This window comes from Musca domestica, unplaced genomic scaffold (assembly GCF_030504385.1).
Source record: "Musca domestica strain aabys unplaced genomic scaffold, Musca_domestica.polishedcontigs.V.1.1 28, whole genome shotgun sequence".
NCBI classification, from domain to species: Eukaryota; Metazoa; Arthropoda; class Insecta; order Diptera; family Muscidae; genus Musca; species Musca domestica.
The window spans coordinates 2,354,130-2,375,372 of NW_026712293.1; the positions used below are offsets into that span (position 1 = coordinate 2,354,130).

General features: G+C 27.0%; 1 protein-coding gene and 2 pseudogenes across 1 annotated transcript; 1 reads left to right on the forward strand and 2 right to left on the reverse strand.

Annotated features, from left to right (window-relative positions):
- Positions 1-8,452: 8,452 nt before the first annotated feature.
- Positions 8,453-9,994, reverse strand: LOC131803233 (uncharacterized). Its single transcript, XM_059124331.1, has one exon. The coding sequence runs from the start codon at positions 9,992-9,994 to the stop codon at positions 8,453-8,455; it is 1,542 nt and encodes a 513-aa protein (XP_058980314.1).
- Positions 9,995-13,266: 3,272 nt separating this feature from the next.
- LOC131803286 (NADH-ubiquinone oxidoreductase chain 2-like) lies at positions 13,267-14,220 on the reverse strand (annotated as a pseudogene).
- Positions 14,221-16,596: 2,376 nt separating this feature from the next.
- On the forward strand, positions 16,597-17,513 carry LOC131803285 (NADH-ubiquinone oxidoreductase chain 2-like; annotated as a pseudogene).
- Positions 17,514-21,243: the final 3,730 nt, after the last annotated feature.

Genomic DNA, 21,243 nt, shown 5'->3' on the forward strand with positions numbered 1-21,243 from the left:
TCTAGTTTTTATGTTTTAATTTAAATTTTTAAATTATAAATAATTTTAAAAATTTTAATAAATTAAGTTTAAAGTTTTTTTTAGCTTAAAAATTTATTATTAGTTTAATTTATATGTAAATTTTTGTATGAATTTTTATTTATTTTAATAATAAATAAATTAATTTATATTCGCAGTAATTAGTATTATTAATAAGAGAAATCTAGAAATTGTAATATTAAAGAGTATTGGCTAAATTTGTGCCAGCAGCCGCGGTTACACGAATAATGCAAATAAATTTTTTCAGTAAAAGTTAAATTGTTTAATTTAAAATAAAATATAATTTATTAAGTGAAATTTTTAAAATAAATTTTTTTTATAATTAATTGAAGCTTAAAAATTTTAATAATAAACTAGGATTAGATACCCTATTATTTAAAATGTAAAAGGAATTACTTAGGTAGTAGTAGTTATGTTCTTGAAAGTTAAAAAATTTGGCGGTATTTTAGTCTATTCAGAGGAACCTGGTCTGTAATCGATAATCCACGATGGACCTTACTTAAATTGGTTTAGTTTACATACCGTCGTTATTAGAATATTTTATAAGAACATTAATTTTCAAAATTTTATAAAAGAAAGTATATCAGACCAAGGTGTGGCTTATATTTAAGTAGAAATGGGTTACAATAAATTCCTTTATTGATAATATTTTATTGGGCTTGTTATGATAGTAGGATCTAGTGCGATTCAATCCAAACACATAAATTTGAACTGACACTTAGTATCCAAATTAATTTCCTTCCAAGCACATGAACTTGAAGGAAGCCGCCTAGATAGTAATTAAAACTCTTAGTTTAGTCACTACAAAAGACGACTGAATTTTCTTTATTTCTGGCTGTCTTTATATACATAATTTCTTAACATAATTAATTAAAAAATGCTATTGATAAATGCTGATATAAATTAATTGTAATGTAGGTCGGTTACTAATAGACATTAAATGCTATGTAAGCAAAATAAATAAATGTGTTAAAGAAACTTAAAAACATTGCAAAAGTGAATGAACCAATGGCCAATGAACTAAAATAAAGAAAATTAACTGTAACAATAAAATAGTCCAAATATGTGATATAATAATGCTGTATAAGCAGTTTTAAAACTTATAAATATGTAGGTGTGTTTGATTTTGTATTTATTGTTTAAAGTATGTTTATAGAACAATAAAAAAAATATTTATGTATGTTTTAACATTCTTCTCTCAAATTTTGCACAGATCTCTCTTTTGTCTGCAGGCAGGTCAAGTTCGAAGATGGGCTATATCGGTCCACGATATCGTGTAGTCCCCATGTAACGGTACGCCCCGATATTCGGTATTTTAATGATTTTACCCACATTTTTCAACGGAATTGTCTGAAAATCCACACAAGGAGTTCGTTGTGGGTACTTTATACCTCGGCAGAGAATTATCTATATAGATCCACTATATTGTATAGCCCTCATATAACGGTACCACCGATATTCGGTATTTTGATGTTTTTAGCCATATTTTTCAACGGAATGGTCACAAGGGGTTCTTTGTGAGCACTTTACCCACCGACAGAGAATTCTCTATATAGGTTAACGATAACGTATAGCTCCCATATAACGGTACCCCGCGATATTCGGTATTTTGATGATTTTAGTCACATTTTCCAATCGTATTGTCTGAAAATCCACACACGGATTTCCTTGTGAGTACTTTACACGCAGACATAGATTTGTCTTTAAAGGTCCACAATATCGTATATCCCCCCATATATCGGCACCTTCCTATATTAGATATTTTAAAGATTTTAAAAGAATTTTTATTGGATTTTATTTTTTTGAAAATTTTCTAATTCGTTCCAAATGGTGGAGGGCCGAACTTACTGCTTGTTTATTTGTTTTTTCTATATTTATACATAATTTTTGAGAAAAATTTATATTTTTTTTTTATTAATTATTAAAAATAGTAATTTTGAGATTTTAAGTATTAATATACATGTATAATTTTTTATTTTTTTTTTAGAAAATTAATAAACATTTTTTTAGATAATTAATTTATGCACACACACACACACATATATATATATATATATATATATATTATAAATAATTTATATATTAATAAGTAATTACATTAATAAAATATATAATATTATTAAATTTATATAATTACATATACTCATTATTATAATATAAGATGTATTAATATATATATATATATATATATATATATATATATATATATATATATATATATATAAAATTACATATTAATACATCTTATATTATAATAATAAGGATATATAATTATATAAATTTAATAATACTATATATTTTATTAATGTAATTACTTATTAATATATCAATTATTTATATAATGTTTACTATATATTAGACATTAGATAGCAATTAATAGATAAATACCTGAATATTCAATTAATCGTACTATTATGCTTAATTGAATGGTTGTACATTTTTTTTGCTTTGGATTTATATTTATCTATTAATTAATTAAATATTTATTAATATATAGGTAGATACCTAGATTAATATCTATCTATTAATCAATTAAATATTTATATATACAGATGTGTAACAAATATTGTATATAGACTAAATTTCAGATTTGTAACGCTCAATATGAAAATAGAGACCTATTATTGTAAAAATTCTATATTATTAAAACATAATAAATCAATTATAAAAAATAATAACATTAAAACATATTTATAATTTTTAAAATTAAAAAAAAAAATTTCGAGGTTTAAAAAAAAAATTAAATCTAAAAATTTAATTTTGATTTATTTTAAAAAGTATAATTAAATTTTAAATTTATAAATTGTTTGTTATACTATATTTAATTATTTATTAAATATTTAAATTAAAAAATGTCTTTAGTTCTTTTTAAATTATTAAAATGTAATTATATTAGGGGATATAATTAGTTTTTTATGTTAAAAATAACATTTAATTTATATTATTATAAATATTTTATAAAATTATATAGGGGTATATTTATTTAAATATTTATAATAAATAAATTTATATAAATTTATTATTTAATTATATTATGAATATGATTAATTAATTGAATTAAAATTTGCGTGAGTAATTACCAATTTTATATTATTTAATAATATTAGTTATTAATAATTCTAGTTTTTATGTTTTAATTTAAATTTTTAAATTATAAATAATTTTAAAAATTTTAATAAATTAAGTTTAAAGTTTTTTTAGCTTAAAAATTTATTATTAGTTTAATTTATATGTAAATTTTTGTATGAATTTTTATTTATTTTAATAATAAATAAATTAATTTATATTCGCAGTAATTAGTATTATTAATAAGAGAAATCTAGAAATTGTAATATTAAAGAGTATTGGCTAAATTTGTGCCAGCAGCCGCGGTTACACGAATAATGCAAATAAATTTTTTCAGTAAAAGTTAAATTGTTTAATTTAAAATAAAATATAATTTATTAAGTGAAATTTTTAAAATAAAATTTTTTTTTTATAATTAATTGAAGCTTAAAAATTTTAATAATAAACTAGGATTAGATACCCTATTATTTAAAATGTAAAAGGAATTACTTAGGTAGTAGTAGTTATGTTCTTGAAAGTTAAAAAATTTGGCGGTATTTTAGTCTATTCAGAGGAACCTGCTCTGTAATCGATAATCCACGATGGACCTTACTTAAATTGGTTTAGTTTACATACCGTCGTTATTAGAATATTTTATAAGAACATTAATTTTCAAAATTTTATAAAAGAAAGTATATCAGACCAAGGTGTGGCTTATATTTAAGTAGAAATGGGTTACAATAAATTCCTTTATTGATAATATTTTATTGGGCTTGTTATGATAGTAGGATCTAGTGAATTTCAATCCAAACACATAAATTTGAACTGACACTTAGTATCCAAATTAATTTCCTTCCAAGCACATGAACTTGAAGGAAGCCGCCTAGATAGTAATTAAAACTCTTAGTTTAGTCACTACAAAAGACGACTGAATTTTCTTTATTTCTGGCTGTCTTTATATACATAATTTCTTAACATAATTAATTAAAAAATGCTATTGATAAATGCTGATATAAATTAATTGTAATGTAGGTCGGTTACTAGTAGACATTAAATGCTATGTAAGCAAAATAAATAAATGTGTTAAAGAAACTTAAAAACATTGCAAAAGTGAATGAACCAATGGCCAATGAACTAAAATAAAGAAAATTAACTGTAACAATAAAATAGTCCAAATATGTGATATAATAATGCTGTATAAGCAGTTTTAAAACTTATAAATATGTAGGTGTGTTTGATTTTGTATTTATTGTTTGTTTTTGGTAATTAAATCTAAAGTATGTTTATAGAACAATAAAAAAAATATTTATGTATGTTTTAACATTCTCCGCCGCGTTGACATTGTTCAATGATTGCGCCTGGGTTGGATGCATGTGGAAATGACTCCATTGTAACATCGATTGTTGATTGATGAGATCTTATAGCTGGTGTAGGTATGAATTGAGATGGCTTCTTAAATTTTGTGTGGATCCTCCAACTCAGCAGGCCAAGTAAAATAAGAATGCAGCAAGCTAAAGATGCGTAGCTAACTGCTTGATGATGTTGATTTGATGAGTGAATTAATTGTGGTAGGTGTTTTAGGGTTGATTCATGCAACTGTTTTTGTATATTATCCAATTCTTCTTGATGAATCTTGTAAGAGGTGGTATTGGTATTTGTTGAAACCTTTTCAATTTCCTCTTGTCGACTTATATATTGAATGCCTTTCAATCTTACATAGGATGTATGTAAACTACTGGAAGCTGCAAAATGTCCATGTATCGTAACAAATTTGTTTTTTATTACGCAGGTAGGACCAATTTCCATTATTCCGGAATTTTTAATGATGATGAGGTTGGTTTCAGATCCGCATACCATTGAAGATTCAATATCGGCTGTAGTAGCAAAGATCCATTTATTTTGATGATGTAATTGACTCCAAACTGCTGTTCCAGTAATTTTGTGAAGAGGGCAATTGCTAGTTGATTGGTTATTGAAGATATTGATCTCGCAAGGGTTAACAAGTGCATTTTTCTTGAGCTTTGACTGCTGATTTCTGCAAATATATTCATCATCGTTTGGTTTGAGGCAGCTTGAAATATCCTCTGATTTGACAAGAATATATTCTTCTCTATGTGCATCGGTAGATATGTATTCCGTTTCTGGTTGAATGGCGATTAAGGTGTCATTTTGTATTGTTGGAACTGCAACTATTTTGAACAACTCAAAAAACTGTTGGTTAACTAAGGGTATCTTCACTTCAAAAATGATTTCATATTTTGTAACTGCCCCTTTGACACTCATAAGCTTATAAAGTTGAATCAAATTGTCACCTGATGTTGGCAACGCATGTGAAATTGGAAGATTAGCCTTAATGACACTAATTTCTTCTTTCAATTGTTGAGGAGCCAATAACAGGGGACTTATTTTTCCATGATGAGTATCCGTAAGTACATTAATGATTTCGGCCTGTGTTCTCTGTAGCTTTATTGCGGATAACATCAAATGCGTTGATAGAAGTCCAAACAGTTGAGAATTGTTGAATTGGGCGGATTCTTCAGCTATATCGTTATTGTGTTTGTCAATCATTTTCAAAATCTCCCGTATTTTTTGATGAGTGTTAATCTCATCTCTTTTTATAACATTAATAGTTGAATCAATTATTGAAGTCTGATTTTTCAATAGACTGATTATGTGGTCCTGTTCGCCTTTTGCCTGGTTGATAGTCTTTGACATTTCTTCCGCATAGTCCGTATCGAGAACGCCAAAAAGTGAGTGCGCAATATTCCCAATTATGTTGAATGGAGATCTTTTTACACGTTTGTTGATGAATAATTCTTTGTCTTGTAGTAATTCATTTTTCGTCTGCTTCAGGTTGTTTACAAAAATGTTGCACATCTCATGCTGATGCATTACATGGCACATTTGCTGCAACGTTTGTAAGCCGGATGCCAATGACTCTATTTCCGAAACAAAGGGCTTTAAGTCATAATATACTAACATCTTCCATTCTGCTGTATTCAATTTCATTGTTCCTAACCCTTCAAAATACAATCCTGGATCATTGTGAAATTGTGTAACTTTCAAATTGTTGCACAGGACCATAGGTATTAGGAACAATGTTAATAATACTGATAGTATTATAGGACTGTTTGCAATTCTCACTCTTTTTGCCGGAATGACATCTCTTCCATGTTCATCTGTTACCGATTTTTTCTTGTGGGAAATTGTGCTTTCTTGAGTTGTATCTTTGTCAATTATAGCATTATCATGATCTTCTGGAAACAGTGGTGCTAGTCGATGGATGGCCCGCTTGAATACCCCGGTTGGGGTTTTTATTTCAGCAACTCTTACAGCTCCGTCATCACCGAAAAATACGTTAAGAACTCTCCCTAATGGCCACTTCATTGGAGGTAGATTGCCTTCCTTTATAATGACCATATCTCCTTTTCTAAGATTGGGCATCTTTTGACTCCATTTGTTACGTTGCTGGAGTTCTTGTAGGTACTCTTCCGACCACCTTTTCCAGAATTGGTGCTTAATATGCGAAATTAACTTCCAGTGTGTTATCCTGGATGTTTTCGAAGTTTCTGCCCTACTATCTACCTGCGAAGTTAGAGCTTCGCCGATTAGAAAATGTCCCGGCGTCAATGCATCAAGGCAATCTGGATCGTTTGAAAGAGGTGTGAGCGGACGCGAATTTAAAATAGCTTCGATTTCTACTATTATTGTCTCTAATTCTTCATGAGTAAGTGTTTCCGTTGAAACACTACGGACCAAGAGACGTTTTGCGGACTTTACTGCAGCTTCCCATAAGCCTCCGAAATGCGGAGCTCTTGGTGGAATGAAATGGAACTGTATGCCCTTGGAACTAGCAGCTGATAAAAGTAGCTCTTGCGCCTTGTCCGAATATAAGGTTTCAGATAATTCCTCTAAACTATTTTTGGCTCCAACAAAGTTTGTAGCGTTATCGCAATATATATTTTGGCAGTGACCTCTGCGAGCTATAAATCGTTTAAGAGCGCCAATGAATGATTCGTTTGATAGGTCCGATACGAGCTCCAAATGAACAGCCTTTGTTGCAAAGCAGCAGAATACAGCGACATAAGCCTTTGTTGGTCGCTTGCCCCTGACCTTGTAATGGATCCAAAATGGCCCACAGTAGTCGACTCCAGAGTTGATAAATGGTCGAGCAGGAACTACCCTTGTTGCTGGCAAATTTCCCATTATTTGTTGATACAGTTGTGGTCGCGCTCTATTACATTTTATGCATCTTTGAACAGTAGACCTTGCTGTTATCTTGCCTTTTATTGGCCAGAATCGCTGTCTTATTGCGTTTAACAGGGCTTGAGCTCCACAATGTTTATTTTCTTCATGAACTGTCTTAAATAGCAATTTCACCAAAGGATCATTATAAGGCAATATCATTTGGTGTTTCGCATCCATTTGTAGCATAGCATGTTCCAACCTTCCTCCAACGCGAAGAATGCCTTCATCATCCAAAAACGGTGATAAACTGCATAGCGAGCTATGCTTATTAATCTGCTTTTCAGCCTTCAACGCCTTGATATCAGCTGCAAATTCGGATGATTGTACGGCTTGAATTATTCGACGAAGGGAGTCGTCTAATTCTTTGGAAGACACTGCTATATGTTGAGGCCGGTGTGCCTTTTGCATACGTGCATTGCTGGTGAATCTAAGCACGTATGCCAAAATTCTTTGTAACTTCCTGAATGAATTTTTGTGCTCGATCATATGTATTAGATGCATGTCAGAAGCTACTATTGACGTCGTAGCTGCAGTCTTTAACTCCATGCTATTTGTTATATCCTCTTGCGGAGAGAATTTGGTCGGCCATAGTTCTTCCTTTCCATGAAGAAAAACTGGACCATGAAACCATAATCGGCATTTAGAAAGATCAGCAGGCGAGAGTCCTCGGGATAAAATGTCGGCAGGATTTTCTTTTGACTTAACGTGTTTCAATTGTTCTGGCAATGTTAAGTTTTGTATGGTGGATACCCTATTAGCCACAAAAGTCTTATATACGTTGGACCTTGATTTTATCCAGGCGAGTACTATTTCAGAATCAGTCCATAAAAACATCGGATTATTCTGAAGCCTTAGGTCATTTTTCACCCTGGTAGCCAGTTGAGCTGCTACCACTGCGGCACATAGCTCTAATCGTGGTAGAGTTTGTTTTTTCAAAGGAGCTACCCTGGATTTAGCACAGATCAGACGTACAACGACTCGTCCATCTTTTCCAATAAAACGAATATAAATAGCCGCGCCAAAAGCTCTTTCCGATGCATCGGCAAACACATGCAACTGGGTTTTCGTCGGGATCTCCCCACAGAATACATGTCGCGGTATCTTAAAGTTGTTGAGACTCTCATAATTCCCTTCGAAATGTTTTCCAAGTGGCACAAAGTTTTTCGGGTAATGCTTCGTCCCAATCTAATGTATGTTGCCACAGCTGCTGAATAAATATTTTTGCCTTCACCACAATCGGTGCAAGTAGGCCAATCGGATCAAATAATTTTGCTAGTTCAGACGTAACTACTCGTTTTGATATGATTTCATTATGATCAATGTTCGTTTTTACACAAAATTGATCTGCTTGCGGCATCCAATATAATCCCAACGTCTTTATTGTTTGTGATTCGTTGAGATCCAGGTTCACTTCTCGATCGCTATGTGGTATGTCCTTCAGCAATCTTGGTGTATTGGATGACCATTTCCTTAGAATGAAGCCGTGTTGTTTCAAGATTGTTATTAACTCCTTTTGTATTTCAATAGCTGTACTTAGGCTATCTGCACCGCCGAGACCGTCATCCATATAAAAATTATCTTTCAGCATTTGTGAGCCTAATGGATAACGCTCCATGTTCTCGTTTGCAATCTTTTGTAAGCATTTTGTAGCCAGATACGGTGCTGAACGTGTCCCATATGTGACCGTATTAAGTTTGTAATAACTGACTGGATGGGATGGATCCTCTCTCCAGATAATTAGCTGATACCTTTGATCATCGGGATGCATTAAAATCTGCCTGTACATCTTTTCAATATCGGTTGTGAAGACGAATTTTGGCAATCGAAACCTCAGCAAAATAGAAAACAATTCACTTTGTACGATTGGTCCTGTATACATTAGATCATTTAACGATTGACCTGATGAAGTTTTCGCTGATGCGTCAAATACAACCCTAAGTTTTGTTGTTGTACTATCGGGCTTGAGAACACAATGATGCGGAATAAAATATTTAGGATTTGATACGGTACACACGTCAATCTTTTGCATGTGTCCTAATTGTTCATATTCTCGCATAAATTTAATGTACTGACTTCGGATATCTTCCTTCTGTAGAAGTCGGCGTTCAAGGCTCATAAATCGGTTATAAGCCATTGCATGTGATTTCCCCAATGCTGTTGGAGATTCTTGAAACGGAAAGCTGACGATGAAACGACCATTCTGATCCGTCTTAACATGTTGATTGAAGTGAGATTCGCAAAGGGTTTCTAATGGAGACATGACCTTTTCAGTTGATTCCACTTCCTCAAGTTTCCATAATTTTTCGATAGCTTGTTCCAGTGATGTTTCACTAAAAATTGCGCATGTTAGCGCTGCTGATGTGTCGTCCGTTGACGATTGTTGAACTAAACCACCTACAATCCAGCCAAGCGCAGTATTTTGGAGTATGGGTTGATGACCATTTAGTTTTATTGTGCCTGGTTGCATTAAACTGAAGTAAAACTCAGCTCCGAGTAAAATGTCAATTTTTCCTTGAACGTTAAAATTAGGGTCTGCTAATCTAATATTCCTGGGAATTTGCCAGTTTTGTATATCCAAATCATGATTTGGTTGCGGAGGTATAATTGTTGGCAAAACAAATGCTTCCAAATTTGTGGAAAATTCAGAATTGCTTGATAACATTTGTATGTTTACCCGATGATAAGCCTTCTTCTGAATCCTTCCGACTCCGGAAATAGATAAAGAGGCATCTGCTGTTCTAAGTGACAATTTTTGTATGAGTCTTTCCGTCACAATGTTCACTTGCGAACCCGAGTCTAACACCGCTCTAAATTCGCCTGACATACCGTTAGTCGCTTTGATGATGACTCTAGCCGTTGCTAGAATTACATTTTTCTGATCTTCTGCTGATGCCGAAGAAACTGCAGTAACGTTAACTGGTGCTATATCGATTTTTGTTGGTGGTGATTGATTTGAGGCCTTCGGCGACGGTTGAGATTTTTTTTGGCAAATGTAGCAATGTATTGTGCTTATTACTACATATTTTGCAGTTGCCAGAAAAACAAGTTTTTGCTGCATGGTCCGATTTGAAACAATTTACACACAATTTATGTTGCTGTATCCATTTCAATCGCTCACCTTCTGTCATTGCCAAGAACTTCTTACAATGATAAATTGGATGGGAGTCGTTCTTGCATAGTTTACAACTCCTGTGATCCTCCACTGATGTTACGGACGAAACAGTTTTGGCTGAACCCTTGTGCGTAGATGCCGCTTTTCCAATCGATTCCATTGATTCGAATTGAAGTTCCAAAAATGAAAACAGCTCTTTCATAGTAGGAACTTCCTTCGGATTCGCCAGTGATTACATGAATCGTATGTACAGAGCGTGATCCAATTTCTTTGTGATCAATTGAATCAATAGAGCATCCCAAGACGTTGTGTCGATTTGAAGATTGTTGAGGGCTAGCATGCATTCCTTTGTAGTGTCATGCAGAGCCTTGATGGAGGCCGTTGATGAAGTTCCATTTGGTTGACTCAAAATCCGTTCTACTAGAGTGGAAACAAGAACCCGCTTATTGTTATAACGTTCTTGCAGCAACATCCATGCCGTTTTGTAATTATCCTCTGTCAAGGATAGATGACTGATTAGTTTGCCAGCCTCGCCAGACAAATTGGTTTTGAGATACCACATTTTTTGAACACTTGGAAGAGACTGTTTGTCTACCATCTCCAAGAAAAAGAACTGACGCCACTTCAAACAATCCCCATTGAATTGAGGAATTGTTACCTTTGGTAGTGGGAGTAAACTGTGTGCTATAATGTCACTCCCTAATTGAGGTGCAATGGTCACGGTTTCGCTGCATTTGTCTTTCAAGACTGCAAGTTTTATTAAGTTGTCTTGTACCGAATCTTCCAGCATATCGTAGTTTTCTTGACTTAATCCAATTTTCGATGGATCTTCAATCTGCTGCAATATTTCATCGTAGAGCTCCGTTATTTGATTCCATAGCTTTTTTATAGTATCTTCTTTGATGCTATAAAACTGCTTCGGCTGTTCCGCTTCGATTGTGCCCAAGCCTTGCAAGTGACGACTAAGGGCACTCATTCGAGCATTTATCATTCTGACAAGCCCATCAACACGGGAAGGTATTTTGTCTCCTGCGACAACTTCAGTCGATTTCTCTCTCAAGGTGGGAACTGGCTTACTTTTGGCTGACCTCAGTTTCTTTATTTCCGCGTCTATATATTCCATTGTTGAGCTGAACTTCTCTCCAATCGTTCTATATAGATTCCGAGCAATATACGGATCATCCTCTGACAATGATGGATCATCGCGAATTCTGTTTTCTGCCTTCTCAAAATTCTGCCATAACAGCCTTAGTTCATCAAGTTTGCTCTTGTAGAACTCTTCCGTTCTCCTTTCAAGAGGTGCCTTCTTTATAGTAGAGACGAATTTTTCGAAATTGCTGCCTCTTTCTTCTTGCTGAGAAATAAGCTCTTGAACGTTTGCCATTATTGTTTGTTGATTTATCAGCGAGTAGCAGCAGTTGTTGTATGATGATTAGTTACCGGCAATTTCCTCCTGGTTTTCCTCCAGAGCTCCAAAAGGGGGTTTTTGAAATTGGTACGCGTGCGTTACGTCCTCACACCTTGTGGATAACGTCACCAAAAAATGTTTCGGTTTAGTTATCGTCAGGATCACGTCTTACGATTCAAATCCTTTACCACTTGTGGGGCAAAAGGATGTGTGTAAACGATCACGTCTTACGATTCAAATCCTTTACCACTTGTGGGGCAAAAGGATGTGTGTAAACGATCACGTCGGGGTCACCAAAAAATGTTATGATAGTAGGATCTAGTGCGATTCAATCCAAACACATAAATTTGAACTGACACTTAGTATCCAAATTAATTTCCTTCCAAGCACATGAACTTGAAGGAAGCCGCCTAGATAGTAATTAAAACTCTTAGTTTAGTCACTACAAAAGACGACTGAATTTTCTTTATTTCTGGCTGTCTTTATATACATAATTTCTTAACATAATTAATTAAAAAATGCTATTGATAAATGCTGATATAAATTAATTGTAATGTAGGTCGGTTACTAGTAGACATTAAATGCTATGTAAGCAAAATAAATAAATGTGTTAAAGAAACTTAAAAACATTGCAAAAGTGAATGAACCAATGGCCAATGAACTAAAATAAAGAAAATTAACTGTAACAATAAAATAGTCCAAATATGTGATATAATAATGCTGTATAAGCAGTTTTAAAACTTATAAATATGTAGGTGTGTTTGATTTTGTATTTATTGTTTGTTTTTGGTAATTAAATCTAAAGTATGTTTATAGAACAATAAAAAAAATATTTATGTATGTTTTAACAGGGCTGATATTAAAATTTAAAAAACTTGTAGTTAATTAAATCATTAATTTATGAATAATTGATCCGTTATTAACGATTAAATATTTAAGTTACTTTAGGGATAACATCGTATTTTTTTGGAGAGTTCATATCGATAAAAAAGATTGCAACCTCGATGTTGGATTAAGTGATATATTTTGGTGTAGCCGCTAAAATGTTAAGTCTGTTCGACTTTTAAATTTTTACATGATCTGAGTTCAAACCGGTGTAAGCCAGGTTGGTTTCTATCTTTAAAAAATTAAAATATTTCAGTACTCGAATCAAAATTCTTAATGATGTTCCTACTATACCAGATCATGCTCCGGAGATAAAATATAAAGTACCAATATCTTTATGATAAGTAGAAAATAACATAGGCAATATATTGTAAATTTATTTATGAGAATTTTTCTCTTTAATCAATTAGCTTTATAGTCAATAATGACATTGGACTGCAATTCTAAAGGAGTAATAAATTTACTAAGCTTAAAAAATTGTACTTATATTGATAGCTTTGAAGGCTATTAGTTTATTTAACTTAAAGCCTTAAAAAAAGAAATATAAGGAAGAAGTTAAAAATAACCCAAAAGTTAAAATATAAGAAAAAGTTAGTAAAAGCTTTATATTTGAAGACTTATAATATGAAAATGTTATTCAACTATTTTCATAATAGTTTAATATAAAAGCACTATAACATAATCGAATATAAAAATATAAAGTAATTAATGTTATTATTACTATAAAAGTTAATAAAAATAATTGATTATTTATAGTTAAAGATTGAACTACAAATATTTTTGGTAAAAATCCTAAAAATGGGGGTAAACCTCCTAATGAAAGAAGATTAAAAAATAGGAAAAATTTAATTATTTTTTCATGAAAAAATAAAGAAAATAATTGATTAATATAAGAAATTTTAAATATATTAAATATTAACCCTGAAAATGTTAAAAATGTATAAAATAAAAAATATACTAATCAAATATTACTATTATATATTGCTGCTAATATTCATCCTAAATGATTAATTGAAGAATAAGCTATTAAACCTCCTAATGCACCAATTAAACTTGATAAAATAATTCTGATAATAATTAATGGCTTAAAAATTACATAAGAAATAAATATTAACGGAGCAATTTTTCGTAAAGTTATTAGAATTAATGCATTAATTCATAATAATCCTTCTATTACATTAGGAAATCAAAAATGGAAAGGAGCAGAACCTCTTTTTAATAGTAAGGAAGAAAGAATAATTATTTCTATTAAATTTTCATTATTTTTACCAGTATTAAGTAAAAATAAAATTACTGCAAATAAAAATACAGAAGAAGCTAGTGCTTGAGTCAAAAAGTACTTTAAAGATGCTTCTGTAGATATTAATTTATTATCTCTTATTAGGGAGATACAAGCTAACAAATTTATTTCTAAACCTATTCAGGCTCCTATTCAACAGTTTGCTGAAATTGCAATTAAAGATCCTATCATTAAAATAGTTAAAAATATAATTTTTGATGAATTATTAAAAACTAAAAAGAAAAGGATTAGAACCTTTATAAATGGGGTATGAGCCCAGTAGCTTAATTAGCTTATTTTTTTGTAAATATATATTTTGGTGTACGATGCACAAAAGTTTTTGATACTTTTAGAAATTGTTTAATTCTATTAAATATAATGAATGTAATATTAATTACATAATTTACCCTCTCAAGGTAACCCTTTTATCAGGCAATTCATTCAATGTAATGAGGCTCTTTTTTTTCTAGATTGATACATATTTTTTGAGAAAAAATTATATTTTTTTATTAATTATTGAAATAGTAATTTTGAGATTTTAAGTATTAATATACATATACATGGATATTTTTTTAAAAAAAAAAAATTAATTTATATATATATATATATATATATATATATATATATATATATATATATATATATATATATATTTCTCTATAAAAAATTACATATTAATACATCTTATGTTATAATAATCTTATATTATAATAAAAAGGAAATATAATTATACAAATTTAATAATATTACATATTTTATTTATGTAATTACTTATTAATATATAAATTATTTATATAATGTATACTATTTTTTTTTTGCTTTGGATTTATATTTATCTATTAATTAATTAAATATTTTTTAATATATAGATAGATACCTACATTAATATCTATCTATTAATCAATTAAATATTTACATCTATATAGATGTATTACAAATATAGTATATAGACTAAATTTCAGATTTTGTAACTCTCAATTTATAAATAAAGACCTATTATTGTATAAATTCTATATTATTAAAACATAATAAATCAATTACAAAAAATAATTAAAAAAAACATATTTATAATTTTTAAAATTAAAAAAAATCGAGATTTTTTAAAAAAAAAAAATTTTAATCTAAAAATTTAATTTTGATTTATTTTAAAAAGTATAATTAAATTTTAAATTTCTAAATTATTTGTTACACTTTATTTAATTATTTATTAAATTATAATATTAAAACTTTTTTATTTTTTTTTTAAATATTTATATATATCTGTAGATGTATAACAAATATAGCATATAGACTAAATTTCAGATTTTGTAACGCACAATATAAAAATAGATACCTATTATTGTATAAATTCTATATTATTAAAACATAATAAATCAATTATAAAAAATAATTAATATATATATATATATATATATATATATATATATATATATATATATATATATATATATATATATATATCTATCTATTTTTATATTGTGCGTTACAAAATCTGAAATTTAGTCTATATGCTATATTTGTTATACATCTACAGATATATATAAATATTTAAAAAAAAAATAAAAAAAGTTTTAATATTATAATTTAATAAATAATTAAATAAAGTGTAACAAATAATTTAGAAATTTAAAATTTAATTATACTTTTTAAAATAAATCAAAATTAAATTTTTAGATTAAAATTTTTTTTTTAAAAAATCTCGATTTTTTTTAATTTTAAAAATTATAAATATGTTTTTTTTAATTATTTTTTGTAATTGATTTATTATGTTTTAATAATATAGAATTTATACAATAATAGGTCTTTATTTATAAATTGAGAGTTACAAAATCTGAAATTTAGTCTATATACTATATTTGTAATACATCTATATATAGATGTAAATATTTAATTGATTAATAGATAGATATTAATGTAGGTATCTATCTATATATTAAAAAATATTTAATTAATTAATAGATAAATATAAATCCAAAGCAAAAAAAAAATAGTATACATTATATAAATAATTTATATATTAATAAGTAATTACATAAATAAAATATGTAATATTATTAAATTTGTATAATTATATTTCCTTTTTATTATAATATAAGATTATTATAACATAAGATGTATTAATATGTAATTTTTTATAGAGAAATATATATATATATATATATATATATATATATATATATATATATATATATATATATAAATTTTTTTTAAAAAAAATTATCCATGTATATGTATATTAATACTTAAAATCTCAAAATTACTATTTCAATAATTAATAAAAAAATATTATTTTTTCTCAAAAAATATGTATCAATCTAGAAAAAAAGAGCCTCATTACATTGAATGAATTGCCTGATAAAAGGGTTACCTTGAGAGGGTAAATTATGTAATTAATATTACATTCATTATATTTAATAGAATTAAACAATTTCTAAAAGTATCAAAAACTTTTGTGCATCGTACACCAAAATATATATTTACAAAAAAATAAGCTAATTAAGCTACTGGGCTCATACCCCATTTATAAAGGTTCTAATCCTTTTCTTTTTAGTTTTTAATAATTCATCAAAAATTATATTTTTAACTATTTTAATGATAGGATCTTTAATTGCAATTTCAGCAAACTGTTGAATAGGAGCCTGAATAGGTTTAGAAATAAATTTGTTAGCTTGTATCTCCCTAATAAGAGATAATAAATTAATATCTACAGAAGCATCTTTAAAGTACTTTTTGACTCAAGCACTAGCTTCTTCTGTATTTTTATTTGCAGTAATTTTATTTTTACTTAATACTGGTAAAAATAATGCAAATTTAATAGAAATAATTATTCTTTCTTCCTTACTATTAAAAAGAGGTTCTGCTCCTTTCCATTTTTGATTTCCTAATGTAATAGAAGGATTATTATGAATTAATGCATTAATTCTAATAACTTTACGAAAAATTGCTCCGTTAATATTTATTTCTTATGTAATTTTTAAGCCATTAATTATTATCAGAATTATTTTATCAAGTTTAATTGGTGCATTAGGAGGTTTAATAGCTTATTCTTCAATTAATCATTTAGGATGAATATTAGCAGCAATATATAATAGTAATATTTGATTAGTATATTTTTATTTTATACATTTTTAACATTTTCAGGGTTAATATTTAATATATTTAAAATTTCTTATATTAATCAATTATTTTCTTTATTTTTTCATGAAAAAATAATTAAATTTTCCTATTTTTTAATCTTCTTTCATTAGGAGGTTTACCCCCATTTTTAGGATTTTACCAAAAATATTTGTAGTTCAATCTTTAACTATAAATAATCAATTATTTTTATTAACTTTTATAGTAATAATAACATTAATTACTTTATATTTTTATATTCGATTATGTTATAGTGCTTTTATATTAAACTATTATGAAAATAGTTGAATAACATTTTCATATTATAAGTCTTCAAATATAAAGCTTTTACTAACTTTTCTTATATTTTAACTTTTGGGTTATTTTTAACTTCTTCCTTATATTTCTTTTTTAAGGCTTTAAGTTAAATAAACTAATAGCCTTCAAAGCTATCAATATAAGTACAATTTTTTAAGCTTAGTAAATTTATTACTCCTTTAGAATTGCAGTCCAATGTCATTATTGACTATAAAGCTAATTGATTAAAGAGAAAAATTCTCATAAATAAATTTACAATATATTGCCTATGTTATTTTCTACTTATCATAAAGATATTGGTACTTTATATTTTATCTCCGGAGCATGATCTGGTATAGTAGGAACATCATTAAGAATTTTGATTCGAGTACTGAAATATTTTAATTTTTTAAAGATAGAAACCAACCTGGCTTACACCGGTTTGAACTCAGATCATGTAAAAATTTAAAAGTCGAACAGACTTAACATTTTAGCGGCTACACCAAAATATATCACTTAATCCAACATCGAGGTTGCAATCTTTTTTATCGATATGAACTCTCCAAAAAAATACGATGTTATCCCTAAAGTAACTTAAATATTTAATCGTTAATAACGGATCAATTATTCATAAATTAATGATTTAATTAACTACAAGTTTTTTAAATTTTAATATCAGCCCTGTTAAAACATACATAAATATTTTTTTTATTGTTCTATAAACATACTTTAGATTTAATTACCAAAAACAAACAATAAATACAAAATCAAACACACCTACATATTTATAAGTTTTAAAACTGCTTATACAGCATTATTATATCACATATTTGGACTATTTTATTGTTACAGTTAATTTTCTTTATTTTAGTTCATTGGCCATTGGTTCATTCACTTTTGCAATGTTTTTAAGTTTCTTTAACACATTTATTTATTTTGCTTACATAGCATTTAATGTCTACTAGTAACCGACCTACATTACAATTAATTTATATCAGCATTTATCAATAGCATTTTTTAATTAATTATGTTAAGAAATTATGTATATAAAGACAGCCAGAAATAAAGAAAATTCAGTCGTCTTTTGTAGTGACTAAACTAAGAGTTTTAATTACTATCTAGGCGGCTTCCTTCAAGTTCATGTGCTTGGAAGGAAATTAATTTGGATACTAAGTGTCAGTTCAAATTTATGTGTTTGGATTGAATCGCACTAGATCCTACTATCATAACATTTTTTGGTGACCCCGACGTGATCGTTTACACACATCCTTTTGCCCCACAAGTGGTAAAGGATTTGAATCGTAAGACGTGATCGTTTACACACATCCTTTTGCCCCACAAGTGGTAAAAAAAAAAACTTTATTTAATTATTTATTAAATTATAATATTAAAACTTTTTTTATTTTTTTTTTAAATATTTATATATATCTGTAGATGTATAACAAATATAGCATATAGACTAAATTTCAGATTTTGTAACGCACAATATAAAAATAGATGCCTATTATTGTATAAATTCTATATTATTAAAACATAATAAATCAATTATAAAAAATAATTAATATATATATATATATATATATATATATATAGATATATATATATATATATATATATATATATATATATATATATATTATATATATATATATATATATATATATATATATATATATACATATATATATATATATATATATATATATATATATATATATATATATATATATATATATATAATTACATATTAATACATCTTATATTATAATAATAAGGATATATTATTATATAAATTTAATAATATTATATATTTAATGTAATTACTTATTAGTATATCAATTATTTATATAATGTTTACTATATATTAGACATTAGATAGCAATTAATAGATAAATACCTGAATAATCAATTAATCGTACTATTATGCTTAATTGAATGGTTGTACATTTTTTTGCTTTGGATTTATATTTATCTATTAATTAATTAAATATTTACTAATATATAGATAGATACCTAGATTAATATCTATCTATTAATCAATTAAATATTTATATATACAGATGTGTAACAAATATTGTATATAGACTAAATTTCAGATTTGTAACGCTCAATATGAAAATAGAGACCTATTATTGTAAAAATTCTATATTATTAAAACATAATAAATCAATTATAAAAATAATAACATTAAAACATATTTATAATTTTTAAAATTTAAAAAAAAAAAAATTTCGAGGTTTAAAAAAAAATTAAATCTAAAAATTTAATTTTGATTTATTTTAAAAAGTATAATTAAATTTTAAATTTAGAAATTGTTTGTTATACTATATTTAATTATTTATTAAATATTTAAATTAAAAAATGTTTTTAGTTTTTTTTTAAATTATTAAAATGTAATTATATTAGGGGGATATAATTAGTTTTTTATGTTAAAATAACATTTAATTTATATTATTATAAATATTTATAAAATTATATAGGGGTATATTTATTTAAATATTTATAATAAATAAATTTATATAAATTTATTATTTAATTATATTATGAATATGATTAATTAATTGAATTAAAATTTGCGTGAGTAATTACCAATTTTATATTATTTAATAATATTAGTTATTAATAATTCTAGTTTTTTTATGTTTTAATTTAAATTTTTAAATTATAAATAATTTTAAAAATTTTAATAAATTAAGTTTAAAGTTTTTTTTAGCTTAAAAATTTATTATTAGTTTTAATTTATATGTAAATTTTGTATGAATTTTTATTTATTTTAATAATAAATAAATTAATTTATATTCGCAGTAATTAGTATTATTAATAAGAGAAATCTAGAAATTGTAATATTAAAGAGTATTGGCTAAATTTGTGCCAGCAGCCGCGGTTACACGAATAATGCAAATAAATTTTTTCAGTAAAAGTTAAATTGTTTAATTTAAAATAAAATATAATTTATTAAGTGAAATTTTTAAATTAAAAATTTAAGTTACTTTAGGGATAACATCGTATTTTTTTTGGAGGGTTCATATCGATAAAAAAGATTGCAACCTCGATGTTGGATTAAGTGATATATTTTGGTGTAGCCGCTAAAATGTTAGATCTGTTCGACTTTTAAATTTTTACATGATCTGAGTTCAAACCGGTGTAAGCCAGGTTGGTTTCTATCTTTAAAAAATTAAAATATTTCAGTACTCGAATCAAAATTCTTAATGATGTTCCTACTATACCAGATCATGCTCCGGAGATAAAATATAAAGTACCAATATCTTTATGATAAGTAGAAAATAACCATTGATGCGATTAAATGGCTGAAGTTTAGGCAATATATTGTAAATTTATTTATGAGAATTTTTCTCTTTAATCAATTAGCTTTATAGTCAATAATGACATTGGACTGCAATTCTAAAGGAGTAATAAATTTACTAAGCTTAAAAAATTGTACTTATATTGATAGCTTTGAAGGCTATTAGTTTATTTAACTTAAAGCCTTAAAAAAAGAAATATAAGGAAGAAGTTAAAAATAACCCAAAAGTTAAAATATAAGAAAAAGTTAGTAAAAGCTTTATATTTGAAGACTTATAATATGAAAATGTTATTCAACTATTTCATAATAGTTTAATATAAAAGCACTATAACATAATCGAATATAAAAATATAAAGTAATTAATGTTATTATTACTATAAAAGTTAATAAAAATAATTGATTATTTATAGTTAAAGATTGAACTACAAATATTTTTGGTAAAAATCCTAAAAATGGGGGTAAACCTCCTAATGAAAGAAGATTAAAAAATAGGAAAAATTTAATTATTTTTT